Raw genomic sequence first — 21,184 nt, forward strand, 5'->3', positions numbered from 1 at the left:
ACTGGGGAGTCGCAATCTAGAACCCAGTGTTTTGTATCAGATCCAACTCGGAGAAAATCCCACCTCCAGGCTTCTTAATCCTTCCAATGGTGTCGAAGTTTCTCTAACAGCGAAACTAGTTAGGGGATCCAATGGGAAAAGAATGTTCACAAGGACTGGAAGACGAAGCCAATGGAATGCAAAATTGTCCTAGCGATGGTAGAAGCAGCCAATGGGATGAAAAGAGCCCGCCTCCAAAGTGGCTGCAGAGCCAATGGGGTGAATTGTGCCCAGGGATGCGCTTCAATGGGGTGGCAGAGCTCGCCGGTCGCCGCTACCCAGCTTCCCAGCTCCCCAGCTCCTCGACTGCCCGCCCCTGGCCGGCCGCGGAGCGGAGTGCTGACCAGGGTGAGAGGCTCCCGCGGCTCCGGGAAGATGGCGGCAGCCGTGGTGCTGGCCGCTGGGTTGCGCGCGGCGCGCAGAGCCGTGGCAGTCGCGGGAGCACGCGGGGCGCAGGTGAGAAGTGGCGCGGGGGCGAGTAGGGAGTCCTGTGGGCTCTTAACGCCATTCGGTGCCTGGGACTCCCGAAGGCGCGCAGAGCTCCCGCCTGTGGCCGCAGTCTGCCCCTCCGAGGCACAGGCTTCGGGGCTGTGGGGTGAGGTCGGACTGGTGGCTCCAGAGAGCGAGCTAGCGATGACCCCTGCCCTGCGCAGGCCCGGGCGCCGAGGTCGGGACAGGGTCACTGCAGCGGCTGCCTCCTTCTTTCGCCTCCCTACCTGCAACCCAGCTGGCCCGGTGCCCCCCCTACAGGGGGGCTTTTTCTTTTTGGAGCTTTTTCTTTTTGGAGCCAGTGCTCTGCCCTGCTCAGGCCTCTGGCCTCCTAATAAGCACTAGTGTTAACCTCTCTTCTCCATCTGCCAGAAGCGGCTCGGGAGTCAGAATTCATCCCGTCCCATTCTCTTCCAACGTGATGCATTGACTTCAGCCTTCTCTGAATCCCTAGGAAACTGGGACTTCCCTGCCTGCAGTCCCCTGGGGCTGCGGGAGCAGAGGTCACTCAGCTGAGCTCTTACCTCCATTCATTGAAGGGACAAGAGTTAAAACGCACGGTCAGAGTCATATGTGACACCCAGATGGGGAGTCAACTAGTGTCAAATAGGGCAACTGCATTAAAACCTAAATAAAATAGGTGACAAGGCTTAAAGATCAGAAAACAAGTATCAGAAATAAGTGGAAATGTACTAACAAAATGAGAGTCGAAAGAGGTTAAAGCCACTGTAACAGATGATGCAAGCCACCCTTTCTTTTATATTAGAAGCTGAGAAGGGATTTATCTGAGGTCACTCGGTGGTATGGTAAGATAGGAACTGAGACCAAAATCCCCAGTCTCTCATTCCAGATCCTTTCCCTGAATAGTGCTATATGTCATAGACACGTGAGCAGCAATCAATTGCACTGCTGAATCCTGGGTAGTAAGTCTGCTTGTCCTCTTACCAGGCCTAGCACCATCTGGCCCTACACTTTGCTGCTGGTGCTCTGAAATTCAAGAACTTTTCTCCTGGGTGGGAGCCATGATTAGGTTCTTAGGATGAAGTTAACAACTATCAGAGCCCAACTTCTGCCAGCTCTTGAGTACATGGGAGAGGTGTTGCCAACTCTCTCCGTTGAATATGGTTGATCCACCTTCAGGTCCGAGGAGCTGCAGGTGTGACTGATGGGAATGAAGTGGCCAAGGCCCAGCAGGCAACTCCTGGGGGAGCAGCCCCAACCATCTTCTCCCGGATCCTGGACAGGAGCCTCCCAGCTGACATTCTCTATGAGGATCAGCAGGTGGGGTGCCCTTAGGCCCCATCCTCTTAGGAATATTATAGATACTATCCAGCCTGTTGAAGTAATGTGGCCTCTGGCCTGTCACTGCTTCCAGTGTCTTGTGTTCCGTGATGTGGCCCCTCAGGCTCCTGTACACTTCCTGGTCATTCCCAAGAAGCCCATTCCTCGGATTAGCCAGGCTGAAGAAGAAGACCAGCAGGTGGGAAGAACAGGGCCAGGGTTTGCCTGGGAGGAGCCCTGGACCCAGCTAGATGTCTTGCTTCCTATGAATAAAGCCACCTATGTCCCTCCACTCTCCCTATAGCTTCTAGGACACCTACTCCTTGTGGCCAAGAAGATAGCAAAGGCTGAGGGCCTGGGAGATGGATACCGACTTGGTGAGTGACTTTTGGCCCTTGGTTCCTCACCTATGAATTCTCATTCCTACTCCTCAGTATGATCTTCATTCTTTGACCTCTGCCATGATCCTGACTCCTAACCCCAAGCTCAATTTCAGTGATCAACGATGGGAAGCTGGGTGCACAATCTGTGTATCACCTGCATATTCATGTACTTGGGGGCCGGCAGCTCCAGTGGCCTCCAGGTTGAACCTGCCAACTGACCAAAGGACCCCAGACCATGGATGCTTGGATGGAAAGGGAAAAAGGGACCTTGTGATGCTAATAAAACTATTCTCCCTTAATTATGCTTTCCTGTCTTAAATATATAAAGTTTAATACCACAAAGGGGAAAGAAAACTGATTCACAGCTATGATGCCCCTTGACTGGTCTGAGCAGAAGACACTGAGGAGGTCCATAAAGGTTGCCAGCAGATATGTGAGTCTTCTTGACAAGTGGTCCACCCTAGGTCAAACTTCTAGAAAAGTAACAGTAGGAATGAGCCTAAATAAGTAGGAAGAAACCGAAAGCCAGATCTAAGACTTGCTCAATCCTGGCCCTTCTTCAGAGGCCAAACCACGTTCTAAAGGGGCTTAGGAGAAGGGTGGTCAATATGAGGGTCTTTTATTAGAGAAGTAATCACACTGAAACAAAAGCGGCTGCCTTTTCACTATTCCATGTCTCACCCTTTTGCTCAAGCTGGTTTGTGGATTTTCATTCTTAACATTTGTTAAAGACCCCACTCACTTTTGAGAATGAACTAAGGAAGCTAAGGGGAAGCTACTGTTGCCCCTGTAAACACCAAGTAGACTGTTACCTAATGCCACAGCCCTGTGCCTGTCTCCAACATATCTCCATAAAGTATCACCTTAGAAAACCGCAAAGACTCTGCTGTGGCGTGGAGGGCGAGGTCTTAGGCCAGCGGAACCCTAAAAGCCCACCTGAGGTGGAATGCTGTCGGGACCGGAAAGAGGACCTCCTGGACAGCACCGGGCTGAAGACTTCCGCCCCGCAGAGGACTTGCCTCCACCCCCACTTCCAAGTCCGCCCACCTCTACTTCTGCGCAGGCTCCAGGAGTTGTTTGCTGTCTCTATGGCAACCCGGTAGCTGGAGTCCGAAGATGGAGACCAACGAGTCTACGGAGGAATCGCAGTCGCGGTGAGAGTCGCAGCTCTGGCTGCAGGCGTAAGGAGACAAGGAAGGTCAGCGGACTTCCTCTGCTGCGCTTTTGACAGCCTTGTCATGTTTGCTTTCTTTCAGAGCTTTAGACATACAGCCCAGCTCCGAAGGACTGGGATCCACTTTGGAACCGTTACCTTCTTCAGATGACAGTCCTAAGTCGGCCCTGGCAGCCGCAACCGCAGCAGCTGCAGCGGCTACATCAGCTGCTGCAGCTACTGCAGCCATCACCATCGCCAAAGCAGCTGCATTATCTACAAAGACCCCAGCGCCCTATTCTGAGTTAATGGAGCCATCCTCTGACCCTAGCCTTCTTGGGGAGCCCTGTGCGGGACCCAGCTTTACCCACAATATAGCCCATGGGAGTCTTGGCTTTGAGCCCGTCCATGTTTCCTGTATTGCTCAGGACCCTTGTACTACAACTGACTATAATTCTAACCCTGGCCTTGTTCCAGGCTCTAGCTCTGACCCTGTTCTTGGCTCCAGCTCAGGTGCTGGCCATGGCTCTGGCTCTGGCTCTGGCTCTGGCTGTGGCTCTGTACCTGGCTCTGGCTCTGGTGCTGGCTGTGGCTCTGTCCCTGGCTCTGGTCCTGGTCCTGGCTCTGGCTCTCTTACTGCCTCTGGCTCTCATCCTGGTCCTGCATCTGGACCTGATCCAAGCACTGGCCCTGACTCTGAGCTCAGCCCCTGCACTCCTTCAGCGTTCAGAAACCTGATGGCAGATCTGGTCCCTAGTGATAGCTCCTGGAGTCAGCACTGCCCCTGGAAGCCCCAGAAACAACCATCTTGGGAATTTTTGCAAGTCTTAGAACCAGGTGCCCGAGGACTATGGAAACCCCCAGATATTAAAGAGAAGCCTACGGATGTCTATGAAACATTGCCACGGGGCCAGTGCCTCCTCTACAACTGGGAGGAAGAGGTATTAAAGTTTTGGCCTGCTCACTTTTCTTGAAGGCTGCTCTCAGTTTCTTAAGGGAGGCAGTGGTTTATATGAGGGTGGGTACCAGAAAGGATATTATAGTCATTCAACTTGGGATCCACAGAGAGCCACCAACCACCTGGATCAAGTCCCAAGCATGCAGGATGGCTCTGAGAGTTTTTTCTTCCGACACGGACACCGGGGACTGCTGACCATGCAACTAAAGTCACCCATGCCCTCCAGTACCACCCAGAAAGACTCATACCAGCCCCCAGAAAACATCTATCGGCCACTTCGAGGTATGAAACATGAAAGAGAGTGGGCCAGATTGAGTCCATTAGTCAGAGAGAAAAAGAGGAAGGAATTTCTAGTGGGGCTATGGATTGTCCAATGGATATAAGGGCAGAACCCCAAGGTTCTTCTTCCTTTTCTCAAGTTAATTTCTTCTGGGCCTGCTTTTTAACCAGACCCCACCCACTGCCCCCTCACAGGGAAGCGTGAAGCCATGCTGGAGATGCTCCTGCACCATCAGATCTGGTGAGAGATTGGGGAAAGGGGAAGAGGGAGGGGGGAAAAAAATTGGGTGAGGATGGCCTTGACATCCCTTAGGGATACACAGTAAAGAGGTGCAGGCAGAACAGGAGCCCACAAGGAAGCTCTTTGAGGTTGAATCTGTGACACAGCATGACTACCGAATGCAGCTGGCGAAAGCAGGGCCTCCTGCCCCAACAAAGGTGAGAATCCCCCCACCTCCCGCCTCTTGCATAGCTGGGCTCTGACCAGCTGTGGCCAAGTACCAGGCCCAGAGGTTGAGAGAGAGGGGTGAAGGCCAGGAGTTACTGAGTACTCTCCCTCACAGCCTCACAACTACCGCCAGGAGCAGCCTGAGACCTTCTGGATCCAGAGGGCACCACAGCTACCGGTGTGTGAGGGTGTCTAGGTATTGGGGGCAGAGTGGGTCTGGAAAGGTAGGGCAGAGTTGCTTTGTTCTGGCTTGGGGACAGCGGGATCTGTCCTCATCCTGGCACTCCTCCAGGGTGTCAGTAACATCAGGACATTGGACACACCATTCCGGAAGAACTGCAGCTTCTCAACACCAGTGCCCTTGTCTCTGGGGCAACCTTTGCCCTATGAACCTGAGAATTACCCCCACCAATTGGGAGAAATATCTTCCCTTGCCTGTCAGGGAGGAAGGCTGGATGGCAGAGTGGGGAGAACGACTCCTGTCTGAGGGGTGAGGAGAGAAGTGGGATATGGAATATGAATCTATTTCTGTCTGCACTAGAGAGGTCGGGAGGAAGTTAATTCTCACTGTACTTGAAGAGGCCTTACATAAAGCATTCTCTCTGATCCCGAGACTGCTAATTTAGTGACTCTGTGAGTCTCTGTGTGCATACCCCGTAACCTTTCCTTGGGATTGCCCCATCCCACACTATGACATCAGAACTTTTTTATTGTTGTTTTATATTTGACCAAAATATTCTGGTTTAGATACAGATATTTACAGAAAGTAGGGAGGAAGGGGACCAAGCCAGAAAGGGAAAGGTATATGTACAGGGCTGAGCTGCAGAGGGCTACAAGTTTCATATAAGGTAGGGTTTTTGTGCCTGTTTTCCATTGCATATGAAAATGTCCATTTTTGGTGTGTGGAGACATGGTGGCCACTGCCCACCCAGGTACCAGCAGCAGGAGATTGTCTGACTTGGGAAGAATGGGGGTTTACAGGAGTCCAGGAGGTCCTTTCCGCTCTCCTAAGAGCCAGTATGTTCGCATCTTTCCTTTTCCCTGGAAGTGGGAGAGTGGACATGATTCAGATGCTTCAATATTAGTCCCTTTATCTCCCTCTCTTTCCCCATGATTCCCATAATCACTTTCACCCTCCCTTTCCATGCCCATCCCCATGGCATGCCATCACCTTCATTTCCACATCCCCCCGAAGCTCTAGCTGGAAGCATCCTAGCTCATCTAGGGCATCCTTGGTGGTAGAGGAGACGTGGATCTTCAGCGCTGGGGTGAGTAGGATGGGGAGGAAAGTGGAAAGAGGAATCAAAGAAAAGGCAATCAAAGAATTGGTGATACTGTATAGCACCGTACCCAACCAACCATGCCTGTGAAGCTCCCAGACCTCCCAATGCATATCTACTAGAACCAAAATACACCCAAGGATGCGACAGTAAGGAACTGTGGTCTCTCAGATTAAGAGATTGGAGGGACTATGAAAAGAAAAGGGCAAGATAAATTAAGGCCAACAGTGGGGTTGAGGGCTAACATCTTACCTTGACCATTAGACTCCATTCGAGAAGCAGTGTTGACTGTGTCTCCAAAAAGACAGTAACGGGGCATCTTCAGTCCAACAACCCCAGCGCAGACTGGCCCTATGAGGAGAAACAGGTTGGGAGAGCCTGGAAAAGGTGGAGACTAGGGCTGGAGTGAGAGTCAGCCTTACCAGTATGTACCCCTATGCGTAGCCTCAGCTGGTCATGGGGTCGGTGGCGGATGCGGAAGGAAGAAACTGCATCTAGTAATGCTAGGGCCATACGAGCAATTTCTGGTGCATGGCGTTGACCATTTCGGCCTGGGAGGCCAGATACCACCATGTAAGCATCCCCAATCGTCTCCACCTGATTGAGAGGGGGATTAAAAGGTCATCACCTCTATTTGTATCCATGGGGATGGAGAAGAGTAGAGGGAGACAAGCTGGACACCATCATGAATCATCCTGCCATCCTGAAGGCCAGAATATTGACTAGAAAATAAGTGTCCTGGTCCTGAGAGTCTAGGGGAGAGGAGATGTCAAGGGAATCTTTAAGTCCTCTTTCTCCATCCAGCCCCTAGTGAACACTCAGTAAACATTTTCTGAATGAATGAACACCCTGTCTGCAGCAGGACATGGACAAATAGACTCTGCCATCAGTAAATGAGAAGCAAGAGAACAGGCTAAACTCAAGAGGACAGAGGCTGGAAAGGAGGCCCAATGAAATGGACCAGAGAGCCCAAACTGTCAGAGAGGAGGAGAGCAGGTATTTGATTCTGGTAATTGTACCAAAGCTATGTAAGAGAACGAATGCCATTGTTTTCAAGAAATACACAGTGAAGTTTTTAGGGAATACACACTAAGTATTTAGGGATAAAGTAGTTGTATGTCTGAAACTTACTTTCAAATGGTTCAGAAAATAGATTTTTTAAAATAAAGCAAATGAGGAAAATATAAACAATTGATGAATCTGGGTAAAGGGTTTCTGGGAGTTCTTTGTCACAGAAACAACAGAAATGGTAGAGTAAGTTGAAAGGGAAGGGACAGGAATGGGTATTTATTATCTGCCACATGCCAAACAATGTTAGGCACCTTCCATACAACATATCTATTATTCCTATCTTACAGATAAAACAACTGAGTCACAGGGAGATCTGTTACTTACCTAAAGCCACAGTTAGCAACAAGCCAATATTCAAATCCAGATGATTTTTACTCCCAAGGACAATAAATCCAACTCAATGAACCAAAGGCTTTACTTTTTAAAATATATTTTCCCTCACCCCACTAAATCAGTCTGTCCCCACATCCTGTATGATTCTTCCATGTTTGGAGGAGACCGGAGAGAAATGCTGGATAGCCTGTTTATACCCCAGGAGGATAGGAGCTAAATCTCATGATGGTTCTGATTAGGGAAGCCAAAGGATTCATAAGAAATCCAGTACCATTATGGTGCTGGAGGTACATCTGTCTACAAAGTACACTCCAGCACAAGAATGCTGGGGACCCTGGAGGGGAAACTGATCATGGAGTGGGTAAGGTATTTGGGGTTCAGGGAGACTGGGTTTCAAAGAGGTCTCTATTGAAGGGCCTTCTATTGAAGGGCAGCCCCAGCTCTCACCTTGTAGACGTCAAAGTTGTCAATTATGGCATCAAAGCAGGTATACAGGTCATTAAGAAGTGTCACTACCTAAGAGGGATGGAAAAGTAGAGGCCCTGAGACTTGAGCCCAACTCTCTAAGAATTCTTAACCCATGAGCCATCACAAGATATGGGAACTCTAGAACAAACTCATCTTCCCTATTATCAATAAGGTCCCCCAGGTCCCTACCCACCCCACCTTACCCCGACACCTCTCACCCATGGCTCTCACCTGCATGGGGGTGCTCTCTGCTGACAATACTGTGAAGCCAACAATGTCACTGAAGTAGATGGTAACACTGTCAAAGGCCTCAGCCTGTACAGTCTCTCCCCGTTTTAACTGCTCTGCCACTGAACTAGGAAGCAAGGGTGCTGTGTGAGCCAAACTTAGCCAAGAGAGTAGGAGAGGGAGAGAGAGGGAAGGGGTATGTGGCTGCAGCAGAGATGACTGTAAGAAGAAAGCTGGGCTTTGCAGGTAGCAGGGAGGAAAGTGGCTGGGAAGACATTACAGTCTAATGCAAGGTAAGGTGCACAAGTGGCGGGGGGTTTTGAGGGGACCCCTGTGCATGGGAGCTGTCTCAAGTTGGGACTGTTTTGTATACACTTGCTGAAGCAAGGGCATGGTAGAGCAGTGTCTTAAGAAGAAGGGATGGGAAGCCAGTAAGAAGGCGGCACAGGTGATGTGGAGACAGAATGACAGCAAATAGTCTATAGCAGGGGGGCTCCCATGGCCAGCAGGGTTCTGAGGGTTGGGAGGCAAGTTCTGAGGGTTGGGAGGCAAGTTCTCAGGCACCTGATGAGGCAGAGCCCAACAGAGAAGAATCCCAAAGGAAAATTTAGAAAGAAGGACAAAGTCTCACTGGGGTAGAATTTGGTAGAGCAGAGCCTCAGCCTTGCGTTTTTCCTCCAGATAGGCCTGTGTGCGTTCCTCCACCAGCTTCTCCAGGTTATTGGCATACTGCTCCATGCGCAGCAGGAGGTTGTCCAGTATGCTGGTGCCACCCTCCCTGGGGGGAGGCCAGGATATGGCACTTGCTGTAAGATTCTGAAGACTCCCAGGACTTCCTATCCAACCCACCCTCTGTTCCCACGTGCCCCACTTCATGAACTAGGACTAACGAGGCTTCTATCCCTGGAAAGCCCCTGCCCCATAATGCCCTCTCACTTGTTAAAGCGTCGAATGAATCCCTTAATCTGTCCAAAGTCTGGCCGCTCCGCTGGGTCCTGAGACCAACATCGCTCCATCAGCAAAACTAGCTCTTCATTTAGTTGGGTCCGGTCAATGCTTGGCCGGAAATATGGCCGCTGACCATTTCGTACCTTCTGGACAATCTCTGAGGATGATCAAAGGTTTGGATGAAGAACAGAGTCCCCTAGGAAGAAGCTGTGGGTAGCGGATTGACTTTTACCTTTGGGGCCGAGGTCCAGGCCCTCCAAGTAGAAAGGACCACTGCGAAGTGCTATCTCTTGCAGGATGATCCCAAAGCTATAGACGTCAGCCTTCTGCATGCCTGTGGTTGGCAAGGGGTTCCCATTGAGCAGTTCTGGGGCAGTCCACAGCTTCTCTGAAAAGATGAAACAGGCTGGCCAGGTACCCCAAAATGGGGTGCCCCCCAAGCCCACCTGGGCTCATCTCTATATTACTGTCACTCCACCTCCCTCTCCCACCCTCCCTAGGTGGAAGGAGGAGCAATATAAAAAGTGGGTTGTGGGGTGGGCCTCACTGGCATAGAGTGCGTGGCTGTCATCAGGTTCAGCAGTTGATCGGAAGCTGGCCAAGCCATAGTCTGTGATTTTGAGCACAAAACGACTATCCACCACACAGTTGGAGGACTTGAGACTCCCATGCGATGAAATAATACTGTTGTGGAGAAAGGCCATGCCCTGCAGGGTACAGATCAAGTCATGGAACTGGATCATATCTGGCTTAGAATGCCCTCTCTCCATAAGATGGGCACTGGCTAGCTGTCTACAGATCTTGGGTACACAAAAATAATAAGCTGATTTTGGAAGGCATCCTTTACAGTTTCTAACCAAGGAAGGAGGCAGAACAGAAGAGTCATACCTTCCTGGTATCATAAGCAGCACACAGGGACCCAACCACCAGGGACAGGGAAGATGCTTAAAAAGAGGGATAAGTTGAGCTACCAATGACTACCCTGGAAAAGGCAGTCAATCTTCTGATTAGTGAAGGGAACAGAACTTGGGTGAACACTAAAATGATATGACACCCATGGTGGCCTCAGATACCTGGCTACTAATTACGAAGACATGGCTTGAGACCTAGGTATCGAGAGTAGCTGGATACACCAAGGAAGACCAGTTGTAAACTTTAATGCATAACCATGTGTAGGTGGGCAAGTCTGGGTAGAGGAGGAATAAGATCTACTAGAGGGAATGCTGGATCAGAGAGAAAGTGCAGAAAATCATAAATCAGAAAAACCTGGAAAATGGACAAAATCTGCTAAGCCAGTGCAGAAGCCTAAAATTGCTGGCCCCATAGGGCCAGAGACAGAAGCACCTTTGCCTCCAAGGGGCTGAAGGACAATGGTCTTAAAGCCTGGGCTTGGTAGCTTATGCCTGTAATCCCAACACTTTGGGAGGCCAAGGCAGGCAGATTGTTTGAGCCCAGCAGTTCAAGACCAGCCTGGGCAACATGGTGAAACCCCAGCTCTACCAAAAATACAAAGATGAGCCGGACACGGCAGCACACACTGTGGTCCCAGCTACTTAGGAGGCTGAGGTGGGAGAATCACCTGAGCCCAGGAGTCGAGGCTGCAGTGAGCAGTGATCTAGCCATTGCACTCCAGCATGGGTGACAGAGTAAGACCCTGTCATAGAAAAAAAAAGAAAGGTCTCAATGATGCTCCCCAAAAATGAAATCCTAGGAGCCACCCAAGTCAGTTCAAGTGAGACAGAAAGAGGATACATGGTTCAATATGCTAACAAAAAACATTTCTGTCTAAATGTTTAGCTCTAGACTTAATTAATAACTCTTGTCTCTGTGAACTCTTTTTATTTCTTTTGGTGTCAGCAAAACTTTTGGGAATCTCCAAAGCTGTGAATTTACTTGTATGGAAACTGTGCAAAGGATGCCTTCCAAAATCACAGGATTAGGCTTCTGGCTTTGTTGTAAATAACTTTTCCACCAAATCACTCTTCTCTCAAGAGTTGTGTTTTTCTTATATTTATCATCACACCTCTAGTGGAGCATGACATTGGCTTTACCTAATATTTTATCTCTCATTTGATAGCAAATTTTCACACACAAAAATATACCTTTAAATAACGTCATGAGAATTTAGCAGAAAGCTAAAGCTAGTTTTAGATACAGTGTAGGGTGACCCACCAGGATGCTCACTGGCTATAGACTTATTTCAGAAAACCTATCCAACTCATGCAAGATTCTATTTTATGCTCCACAAATCTATGGGCCTCTGAATCATCTGAAAATAGCTGAAACCTAGTAGAACTAAAGAGTACCAAAGGTTTTTAGTACATTCTTCCTTGGTTTCTCTTAGTTCTACTAGTAAATGTTCCTTTTTAAAATTTCACTTTTCTGAACAAAAGGGCAGACATGCCAGATATTGGTCAGAGAGTAAAATAATGAAAGGAAAAGCAGGAGATAAATATGTTCAGAGACCCCACTCATGAGCTCTTGGAGGTAAAAGAGATGATGGAAAGAGACCTGAGATATCTAAGACAGAAAAACAGAAACTCTCTACAGGCACAAGACTCGCTGTGGCAGGTAAAACTCATTCCCCCAGTTATAAGCCCCACACCCCTTGTTTACCCATTATTGCCCAACCATGCGAATAAGGGGAGACGAGAGAACAGGACTTTCAGAGGACTAGAAGGAGAAAAACCATAATCAAAGAATGATGGAAGTGATTTAAAGTGGATGAACTTTTAAGGAGTGGGTAAGACTCACCTTAACAAGGTCATTAATGAGTGAATAACGAAACATCCAGTCCAAGTTGATGCTGTCATTTTCTAGAATATCCTAGTAAGTGACATGGAACAGATTGTCTGTCCTAGTCCCACTAGCTATCACCCGGCATAGAGTCAGTATAACTTTGGGTCTGTCCTCCCCACCCCTGCCGTAATCTCCTACACCTATCCCTCACCTGTAAACTCCCACGAGGACAATATTCAGTGACAATGCAAATGTTGGGAGGGTCTATGCAGGCGCCAATGAAGCGAGTGAGATGATTGAACTGAACATCTCTCATCTGGCAGAAAAAAAAAACAATGGGAAGGATAAGAAAATTCAAAGAGTTAAAAATTAGACACAGAAATCTATCACTACATAAAAGGACCTTTCTCTTAGTTGTATCTACAATTTAAAAATCATAAATAAACCCCTTGCCCATCTAGCTAATTTTGCTATTTCATAGTTTTCCCCACTCCTCTTCCCCATCCCTGTTTACCCCTCACCCTCAAACCATCCTCTGTTACATACATGTTTGAGTTCAAACAGAACCTGTCGGGTCAGCTCAATGCGCTTCTTATTAACATGTTTGATGGCGACAACATTTCCCTGGTGGTGGGAGTGAAAGGGGAAAGGAAATTGAATATCAGAAGTTCTGGGTGCAAGGAAATGCTACAGAGCAGTGGAAGCATCCAGGAGCTCAGCTGGGCACAGAGAGAAGGGTATGAGGGGCAGAGGTTCAGGGGCAGAGGTGGCAGATGGGGATGAGACAGGATGAAATGGTGGGGACCAGAACAAGCAGATGACTGTTCACCTTGAAGTGACCGGTGTTGGCAAAGATCTGGTATTTCCCATGAGCTGTCATGAGTGAGCCGTAACTGGATCCCCGCTGGGGCCAAGGGCAACATGGAGGCGGAAGGATGAAAGGAACATTAGATGATGGTGGTAGTGCAGGGGCTATCATTACAGGCCAATGTGCTGGGAGAGGTCCAGGGTAAGAAGGGACAGGAACTCAGAGGGAGGCAGAGGGACAGCTGAGACAAGGGCTCACCAGCGACAGTGTGAGGCGACTGCCTGCACCTTTATGGTAACGCTCCGAGTTGCCAAACTGCAGTTCTTCCCAGCGAATGCGCCACAACATGCTAGCCAGCTCCTTCTCCAGCATCAGCTTTCTGTAAGGACTGCACACCTCAGTTGACTGGCAAGCCCAAAACTGCCACCCCCTAAGCCAACAGCAGGGTTACAGGGGCTTCTCTGCAGCTCCTGAAATTGCAACTGTTACACCTGAGAGACAGAGCTGGAAGATAAGGCGGTATATCTGACGCATGCCCTATGCTCACTAATAAAGACAGAGGTTGGAGGTGAAAGTGCTTTCCTAAAAGAAAGCCAATGGAAAATTCAAAGGCCAATGGCCTTTGATTTTAACCCCACTCAAAAACACTAGTCTGGAACCAAAAGTGAAACAAACACCTAGGCTAAAAGACAACTAAAGAGAAAGGCAAGAGAGGAAGATGCTATTGGATCTAAGAGACAACCACCAAATTAAGAAACCTGCTACCCTATCCCACATTACCGGGACCACTTGGCTTCAGCCAGAGGCTGTGTGGCAATGGGGATAGGGAGTAGGTCAGCGGGAAGCCCAGAACTCACCGAAAAATTAGGAAGCTGGAAACACCAAACATGATGAAGGTGATTCCGGTGCCCAGAGCCACAATTGCCAGAGTTGAAAGTGGAGCTGAAGGGGAGATAGAGACCCTGAGGAAGACTGTGTGTGGACTCGTCAGAATGAGGAGTGGGGTGCATAGACAGATTCCTTGGGATTAGGACGAAATGAGGAAGGAGGGATACAGACATAAAGGTAGAAGCATAGCAAAGAGAGGGGGGTGGAAGCCACAATGGAAAGCAAAGGGAGGAAGGCTGCTCCCAGTCCCTGCACACACCCACTTTTATCACAGGATGGGTCGTCCAAGTCAAAGGCACATGGGGGATTGTCCGAGGGAGGAGCCCCCTTCACCCAGGGAATAGGCCGTCCCGTCCACCAAATCTGCTTCTCAGCTCCCGAGTAGTGGGCTGCAGGCTGTGAGGAAGGAAAAAGTTGGGCCTACAGGCCTGCTCCCACCAGCCTCCTCCCCAGACCCCAGCTGTCTTGCTGCTTTTCTCCCCAGCCTACCACCCAGCCAGGATGCAGCGCCAGCAGAGAAAACAAGTCTCTCCTCTAGTACTTTTGGTTCTGCCACCACTGAACCCTTGAAAGCTGGATTTTGCAGGGCCACACTCTCTTCCCTGCCTCCTCCCCCGTCACCTGAAAGTCCCCAGAATCCAGGTCTCCCATGGCCCACAGGACAAAGTCAGTCTCCCGGTCATTGTTCTTGTCCATGACAACCAGTCCAGTTACACCTACAATAGAAAAGAGTGCCCCTTACTTCGAGGTCTACCCTGGCTCCTTTCCCACTCCCCTGTGCCTATGGCTCCCTGAGACTGCCCCTCTCCAATCTTGAGGCATGGGCACCTCTGCCATATTCACTAACCCCCACTAAAGCTGTGCTGAGCCTGGCATCTGTTTCTTCTTCAGCCCACTCTATTCCTGAACCTGACATCAGCCCTCAGACCCCCATCAACCCCTCTTCATTACCATGGTATCTTCGTCCCTGCATCTTCTCCACAATTCGAAGTCCATCTTCCCGGGTGCCTCCTTCCTGTATCGTCTCATTCAGGACTTCAGCGTATAGCAGGATCCCATCATAGAAGCAGCCAGCAATGAGGTTCATCTGGGGGTGGCAACTTCAGCAGTACTCTCCAAATGTCCTGCAAGGCCCCTTCCCCACTCTCTGGGGTCTCCCTTCTACCTATTCTCTCTTCTGGTTTGCTTTCTTCCCTCCTTTCATTCCTAAAGTGCCATCCCTTCCTAACTACTCCCTAGGGCAGAAAGAAAAATCCTGAATGGAAGCAGACACCCCCAAAAGTTGGGCTTGCTCTATAGCTAAGATTTGATGCTGAGCTGGGGAGAGAAGTCCTTCCCCAAAGCTGGGCCTGACTCTCAGAAAGAGAGGGATCTACTTACCAGGGAAGGGGCCAGCTCCACACCAAAGTCTTCCCGGGCTCTTATCAGCAGACGATTCTGGAATTCCTGATACTCAGGATTTGGGGGTTCTCGGTATGTGATCACCAATACAGTCTGCACCAGCAGCATATGGGGAAGAGTGAACAGGATTCAAGATGGGCATTAGGGGAAGAGAAGATGCAGGACAGGGAAACTTGGTAAAATAAACACGATACAAAATAGACACAGGTGAATCTGAAGGCTTTGAAAGGGCTACTAACGTGTGTGCATGTGTGTGTGTGTGTGTGTGTGTGTGTGTGTGTGTGTGTGTGTGTTGTGTTTGATACATCTGGGGAGAGGGAATGGCACTACTACTGAAAAGTAGATAGGGCTGCTTCTGGAAAGGTGGAAACTGGTAAGTAATAGTCAACCCTATCCTCAAAGCCCAGCCCATCATCTTCCAGAGCACCCAGGTTCCCACCAGGCCACCCCAGCTCACATGGCTCCTCTGTCCCATGCTTTCTGGGTATCTGCTCATGACCAAGGACAACACCCACCAACAGCTCCTATCTGAGGTGTTAATCACTGTTAATGTCATCAATGCTGACATTGTCATTTGGGCCACTTGAACACAGTGTCTCTGCCCAGTAAATTAAAGAGATTTCAGGCCCTATGATAACTGAGGGAAATACTTTGAGACAGTGATTCCACCTGTGAAAAGCTATGTGCTCATCCATTTAACATGTGTGGAACACGTACCATAAACGGCACTGTCCTGTTACTGAGTAATAGACGTGTCACAGGGACAAACACACAGTCACATGCCCACACACATTTCACAGGTAAGCAAATGACACGTGTTCTCAGCCATGCACACATCTCACGGGTGCATGAGTCAGCATGTCTCTGTCTCTCACCAAAGGGCCTGCCTGGCTCCCATTAGTCTCATACATTTCCCCTTCCTGAGCTGCTGGACCTCCCAGCCTCAGGCCCTGCCTCAGGCCACATAGTCACTAATACCAACATCTGCTTGGACAGGAAACTGGCATCACGACTTCAAGGAAAGACTTCAGTTCAATGTATTTTGTGAAACATGACCTTGTGAAATGATAGATTTAAAATCCGGTCATTTCTCCCAGTTTTGTTTATTCTTGTCATAGAAAGTACATGTGGACCATAGAGATACACTGTGCTAGACACATCACATATGGCCTATTATGTATCAATTCATTCCAGAAAGGAAATAATGAAGTCGATTTCTAATATGCATTCATTATATTAGACTGCAGCTTGCCTCAAGATATCATTATTCTTACTAGAGCATTTGGCTGCCTGATTACACACTTCTAATATTCTCCCAGTCTCAGGTGAAATTTTAAAAAGAGGAGGGAACTGAGGATAGAGTTGAAACAGTTCATTCAGTAGCACCTGTTTCAAGAACAAGGGAAAAGGTAGGATATTGCTGACAAACAATGTAAAAAGTCAGGAAAAGAGCTAGAAAAGATCAAGTTCAACACAATTTATATTTCAATAAAGGCTGATGATAGGTTTGTTTTTTTTTTGAGACAGAGTTTTTTTTTGCTCTTGTTACCCAGGCTGGAGTGCAATGGCACGATCTCGGCTCACTGCAACCTCCACCTCCTGGGTTCAAGCTATTCTCCTGCCTCAGCCTCCCGAGTAGCTGGGACTACAGGCATGTGCCACCATGCCCAGATAATTTTTGTATTTTTTAGTAGAGACGGGGTTTCACCTTGTTGACCAGGATGGTCTCGATCTCTTGACCTCATGATCCACCCGCCTCGGCCTCCCAAAGTGCTGAGATTATAGGCGTGAGCCACCACGCCCGGCCGATGATAGGTTTTTAACACATTTTTAATATTAATTCTCAAGGTTGGCTGGTTTTCTAGGCTAGCAGTTATCAACTTCTTGGTCTCACAATCGTTTTACACTCTTAAAAATTATTAAGGACCCCAAATAAAGTTTGTTTATGTGGACTATATCTATCAATATCGACCTTCTTAGAAATTAAAACTGATAAATTTTGAAAATGCAAGAACACAGGCCAGGCACAGTGGCTTATGCCTGCAATCCCAGCACTTTGGGAGGCCAAGGTGGGCAGATCACCTGAGGCGAGGAGTTCGAGACCAGCCTGACCAACATGGAAAAACCCCATCTCTACTAAAAATATAAAATTAGCCCGGTGTGGTGGCACATGCCTATAATCCCAGCTACTTGGGAGGCTGAGGCAGGCGAATCGCTTGAACCTGGGAGGTGGAGGTTGCAGTAAGCCAAGATCGCGCCATTACACTCCAGCTTGGGCAACAAGAGTGAAACTCCATCTCAAAAACAAAAAACAAACAAAAACAAAAAAAAAGAAAATGCAAGAACACACAAGCACACCTTCCACAGCTGCCCAAGTGATGACATCATCATGCCATATAACCTCTGGAAAACTTCACTACACAATGATGAAAGAACAAGAATGACAAAGGCAGATAAGATCGTAGTATTATTTCTAAATAGTTTTGGCCCCATGGTCCCCCTAAACTGCTATGTTAGAACTGTTTTTGCTGTGGTTACTAGTTGTAGTGCCAAAAAACAAAAATGAAAAAACAAACCAAAAAAACCCAACCTCAAACAGTTTCTGTGCTTGCTCAGGGGTCTGAGAGAAGGTTAAGGAAGATAATTGTGTCCCATTTCACAGTAGACCCCAGGTAGAAAAAAACAAGCAAAGGCCACCACAAATGGGTGCAGTAGTGGGTGGATGCCAGGAGCACGCCTAGGCAATGTGCACTGTCACAAGGCCCCTGCCTCTACCTGTGGACCTGCCCACTGAGACCTGCCCTGGCCATGGCAGGAGGGTGGGCAACAGTGGCCTGAAGATCTCCAAGCCCTTGGTTTAGTGCTTTCTTCCATTCTTGCTGCTGGTGCTCCCTGCATGTAACCCAATCTCAGGCTGGTCATGTAGGCTGTGACCTCTGCCTGGGTGTCTAACCCTGTAGTTCTCCATTGCCCAGCATGAGCCTCTGGATCCTCAGAGCCTGGTCATTTGCTTATTTAGTTCCATTCAATCTTTTCTTCCCTGTCCTGGTTGATCATCTGGTTTACATTACCTGCCAGCTCTACTCCTATCTAGACCAATTCCTCATCCTATCCCCCTCTCCCTAACACGCCCCTAATTCAATTCAGCAAATATGTTAAACACCTACTACATGCTAGACACATGGAATATGAAGATGAACATGATCCCTGCCCTGGAGCAGCTAGAGGCTAAATGGGAGAGAAAAATCATATCAACATACTTGATTTCAGAGCCCTCCCCCTAGTTGCCAGTATCAATACAGCATGAGCTAGGGCCTTTCTTTGAGCATGATACCCTCCTGGAAAAGCTGTGGGCATCTGTGTCAAGGCCTCCTTTCCTCTATCGCCACATTTTCCAGGCTGGCCTGTCTGGGACCCCAGAGGGCCAGTGTCTTGGGCTCTGAGCTCTTTCATCCTTGGCTGGAGCTAACTGCCCAACTTCCCTCAGCCCCTGATCTGCTTCCATATTGGAAGGTAAGAGCTGGGGGGCACCTCATCACCTCTCACCTCCACCCACCCAAAGCCTTGACCTTCCCCTCAGCATATTCCTGGCTGCCTAGTTCCCTTCTCTTGTGTTGCAGCAAAGTCTCCCTCTTTATTTCTCTGTCTGAATAATGCCTACAGTGAGGGGGAGAACTGAGAGTTAATTGATATAACTGATTATTGGATGACTCGATCCCTCCTCTCCCTACCCTTAATGCTGGGGACCCTTGGCTGGGCAGGAATTCTCACAGAAAAAAAAGAGGCTTTTCTTCCATGAGTAGAATACAGCCAGCCGGGCACAGTGGCTCACGCCTGTAATCCCAGCACTCTGAGAGGCCGAGACAAGAAGATCATTTGACCCGGGAGTTCGAGACCAGCCTGGGTAACACAACAAGACCCCATCTCACAAAAAATAAAAAATTAGCTGGGCATGGTGGCATATGCCTGTAGTCCCAGCAACTTGAGAGACCAAGGTGGGAGGACTGCTTCAGCCTGGGAGGTCAAGACTGCAGCGAGCAGCTGTGATCATACCACTCGACTCCAACCTGGGCAACAGAGCTGTCTCAAAAAGAAAAAGGATATAACCAGGAAGCCTATGGACTACTCCCATCCGGGAGGGCCACAGATCTTCCCAAGTCCACACCAGCTGAAATACAATCCCCTCGTTCCTCTCTTTCCAGAGTACTCTATTCCTTTCCTTTTTATGTTTTAGTAACACATCACAATATGTTCCTACATTTGCATTTATTTTCTTACTTGTTTATTGTCTGCCTATCCTACTAAATGTAAACTCCAAAAAGGCAGGAACTAAATCTGTTATGCTCTCCCTTGTATACCAGTACCTAGCACAGTGACTGGACATGATAGGTGCTCAGTAAATACTAATGAAATGAGTCAGCCTTCAAATAAATCAAACACTGACTAAATAATATGGTTAGTTCTATAGTAGATGGAGTTAAGCAAAAGAGTAGGAAATTCCTACTTAGGGATTCTGGAATCATTTCCTAGAAAGGTAAATAACTGGTAGGAGTCTTAAAGAATATGGAAGCATTACCCAGACAAAGATGAGAAGATTGTTTTAGGAAAACATCATAGCATAAACAAAACCTGTCCCGCCACTGCCCATATTCAAGTGTGACAGTCACAGACTCATTCTCAGGCATGCAAACAGCTATGTCATTCACAGACACACACTCGTCAGATACAACCGTATAATTACAGCCACATAAAACCTTACTCAGTAGAGAAGAATGGCCACCCAGGTCCAGCCCTCACACACATCTACTTAGAATCAAATAATCCCAGAGTTTAAAGGACCTTAAGCTTATCCCATAAGCCACCTCCAATCCTTCTTGGAAAAAAGGACGGATATGGATAAATACATGAGAAATATTTATATGCACGGTTAGCAAAAAAGTGGCAGAGGAATCAGAGGAAGATTCATCGGTATGATTTTGAGAGGCAGAGATTTGGGGTGAGGGAAGGAAGAGCATTCCAGACAAAAAGAAAAAGAACATAAAGGCACAGGGGCAGAGAGGCCAGGTGGGCTGCAGTTCTCAGCATGAGGGCACTAGGAGGTAAGACTGAAAAAGCGGTTTGTGAACAGACTGCAGAGGGTCTTAAATGTCACAGTAAGGAGTCAGGATTTTATTCTCTAGAACACAAGTCACTGAAAGTTTTGAGCAGGAGTGAAATGAACAGAGTCATGCCAACATTCCCCGCAAATTTTCTGAAATCTGAAATGCATTTCTCTCCATCCTGCTATCATCATGCTAGTTCAAGCCACATCACCTCACCCCTTTTCTAACCTGTTACTGATGGTCTCACTGCTCCAGGTCTCCCCTTCTTCTAATCCTGAATTCTGTCGCTACTGTATATTTATCTCCACAAAAAAAAAAAAGTCAAGGACCCCAAATTCAAGTCCTAGTGCCTTAAGACTCATAGCTCTCTTTAATCTGATTATACCTTTGCAACTTTATTTCCTTTAAGATACCTTTGCAACTGTATCTCCTTTAAGTGAACCCTTTGTTCTTGTTGGGTCAGTATCTTCTTGGTCTCCCAAACACGCCCGTTCCTATCTTTTTCTCTTTGCTCAGGCAGCCTGGATCTCCTCTCCTACTTTATGAATATGACATCTATCATTAAAGTCACAATAGGGTCTCACTTCCTGTGTAAAAGCCTTCCCTAAACACAGCCCACATTGACTCTTCCTCCTCTGAGCCACTAAAGTTTATGCTCTCTGTTCCAGGACACATAATCATATCCTTTCTCAAACTTTGTCTGACTGTACCAGAATGATGCCTCACCTCTCCATAAAGGGTGGAAGCCCACCAAAGGGCTAGGAACAGATCTTTTCCTGAACTTTTCTCCCCCACAGTACAGCCTACTACTGGCACTTAGGAAAGTCAGTGTTTTAGGATTTTGGAGGCAGCCAAAGTAGGTCTTGGCAGCAAGCACACTCAGAGTCA

At 48.3% G+C, this 21,184-nt stretch overlaps 3 protein-coding genes across 10 annotated transcripts in view; 2 read left to right on the forward strand and 1 right to left on the reverse strand.

Annotated features, from left to right (window-relative positions):
- The first annotated feature begins 352 nt into the window (after positions 1-352).
- HINT2 (histidine triad nucleotide binding protein 2) lies at positions 353-2,491 on the forward strand. Its single transcript, XM_012463348.3, has 5 exons — positions 353-495; positions 1,669-1,809; positions 1,904-2,008; positions 2,114-2,186; positions 2,306-2,491. The coding sequence occupies exons 1-5, from the start codon at positions 415-417 to the stop codon at positions 2,395-2,397; spliced, it is 492 nt and encodes a 163-aa protein (XP_012318771.2). The 5' UTR covers positions 353-414; the 3' UTR covers positions 2,398-2,491.
- Positions 2,492-2,555: 64 nt separating this feature from the next.
- On the forward strand, positions 2,556-5,891 carry SPAG8 (sperm associated antigen 8). Its single transcript, XM_012463349.3, is given in 6 exon segments — positions 2,556-3,346; positions 3,449-4,286; positions 4,411-4,585; positions 4,778-4,823; positions 4,906-5,020; positions 5,146-5,891. Coding segments are annotated over 6 exon segments (1,584 nt in total). The 5' UTR covers positions 2,556-3,308; the 3' UTR covers positions 5,518-5,891.
- NPR2 (natriuretic peptide receptor 2) overlaps positions 5,722-21,184 on the reverse strand; it is a 48,705-nt gene continuing 33,242 nt past the window's right edge. For 6 of the 8 annotated variants that reach the window (XM_012463330.2, XM_012463331.2, XM_012463332.2 and 3 more), the window contains 20 exons: positions 15,174-15,287; positions 14,745-14,880; positions 14,415-14,509; positions 14,057-14,189; positions 13,763-13,847; positions 13,164-13,284; positions 12,927-13,001; positions 12,644-12,721; positions 12,309-12,413; positions 12,113-12,184; positions 9,906-10,065; positions 9,591-9,746; positions 9,347-9,515; positions 9,042-9,188; positions 8,414-8,537; positions 8,162-8,230; positions 6,733-6,907; positions 6,563-6,661; positions 6,202-6,293; positions 5,722-6,071 (listed from right to left, as the gene is read on the reverse strand). In XM_012463330.2, coding sequence (XP_012318753.2) covers positions 6,006-6,071; positions 6,202-6,293; positions 6,563-6,661; positions 6,733-6,907; positions 8,162-8,230; positions 8,414-8,537; positions 9,042-9,188; positions 9,347-9,515; positions 9,591-9,746; positions 9,906-10,065; positions 12,113-12,184; positions 12,309-12,413; positions 12,644-12,721; positions 12,927-13,001; positions 13,164-13,284; positions 13,763-13,847; positions 14,057-14,189; positions 14,415-14,509; positions 14,745-14,880; positions 15,174-15,287 — 2,271 coding nt within the window. In that variant the 3' untranslated portion in view covers positions 5,722-6,005. Of the gene's footprint in view, positions 6,072-6,201; positions 6,294-6,562; positions 6,662-6,732; positions 6,908-8,161; positions 8,231-8,413; positions 8,538-9,041; positions 9,189-9,346; positions 9,516-9,590; positions 9,747-9,905; positions 10,066-12,112; positions 12,185-12,308; positions 12,414-12,643; positions 12,722-12,926; positions 13,002-13,163; positions 13,285-13,762; positions 13,848-14,056; positions 14,190-14,414; positions 14,510-14,744; positions 14,881-15,173; positions 15,288-21,184 lie in introns of those variants that run through there. The other 2 variants (XM_012463328.3, XR_010343934.1) reach the window with 2 other exon arrangements.

The sequence above is a fragment of the Aotus nancymaae genome, unplaced genomic scaffold (genome assembly GCF_030222135.1).
Source record: "Aotus nancymaae isolate 86718 unplaced genomic scaffold, 86718_ANA_hifiasm-v0.15.2.pri h1tg000003l, whole genome shotgun sequence".
In the NCBI taxonomy this organism is placed as follows: Eukaryota; Metazoa; Chordata; class Mammalia; order Primates; family Aotidae; genus Aotus; species Aotus nancymaae.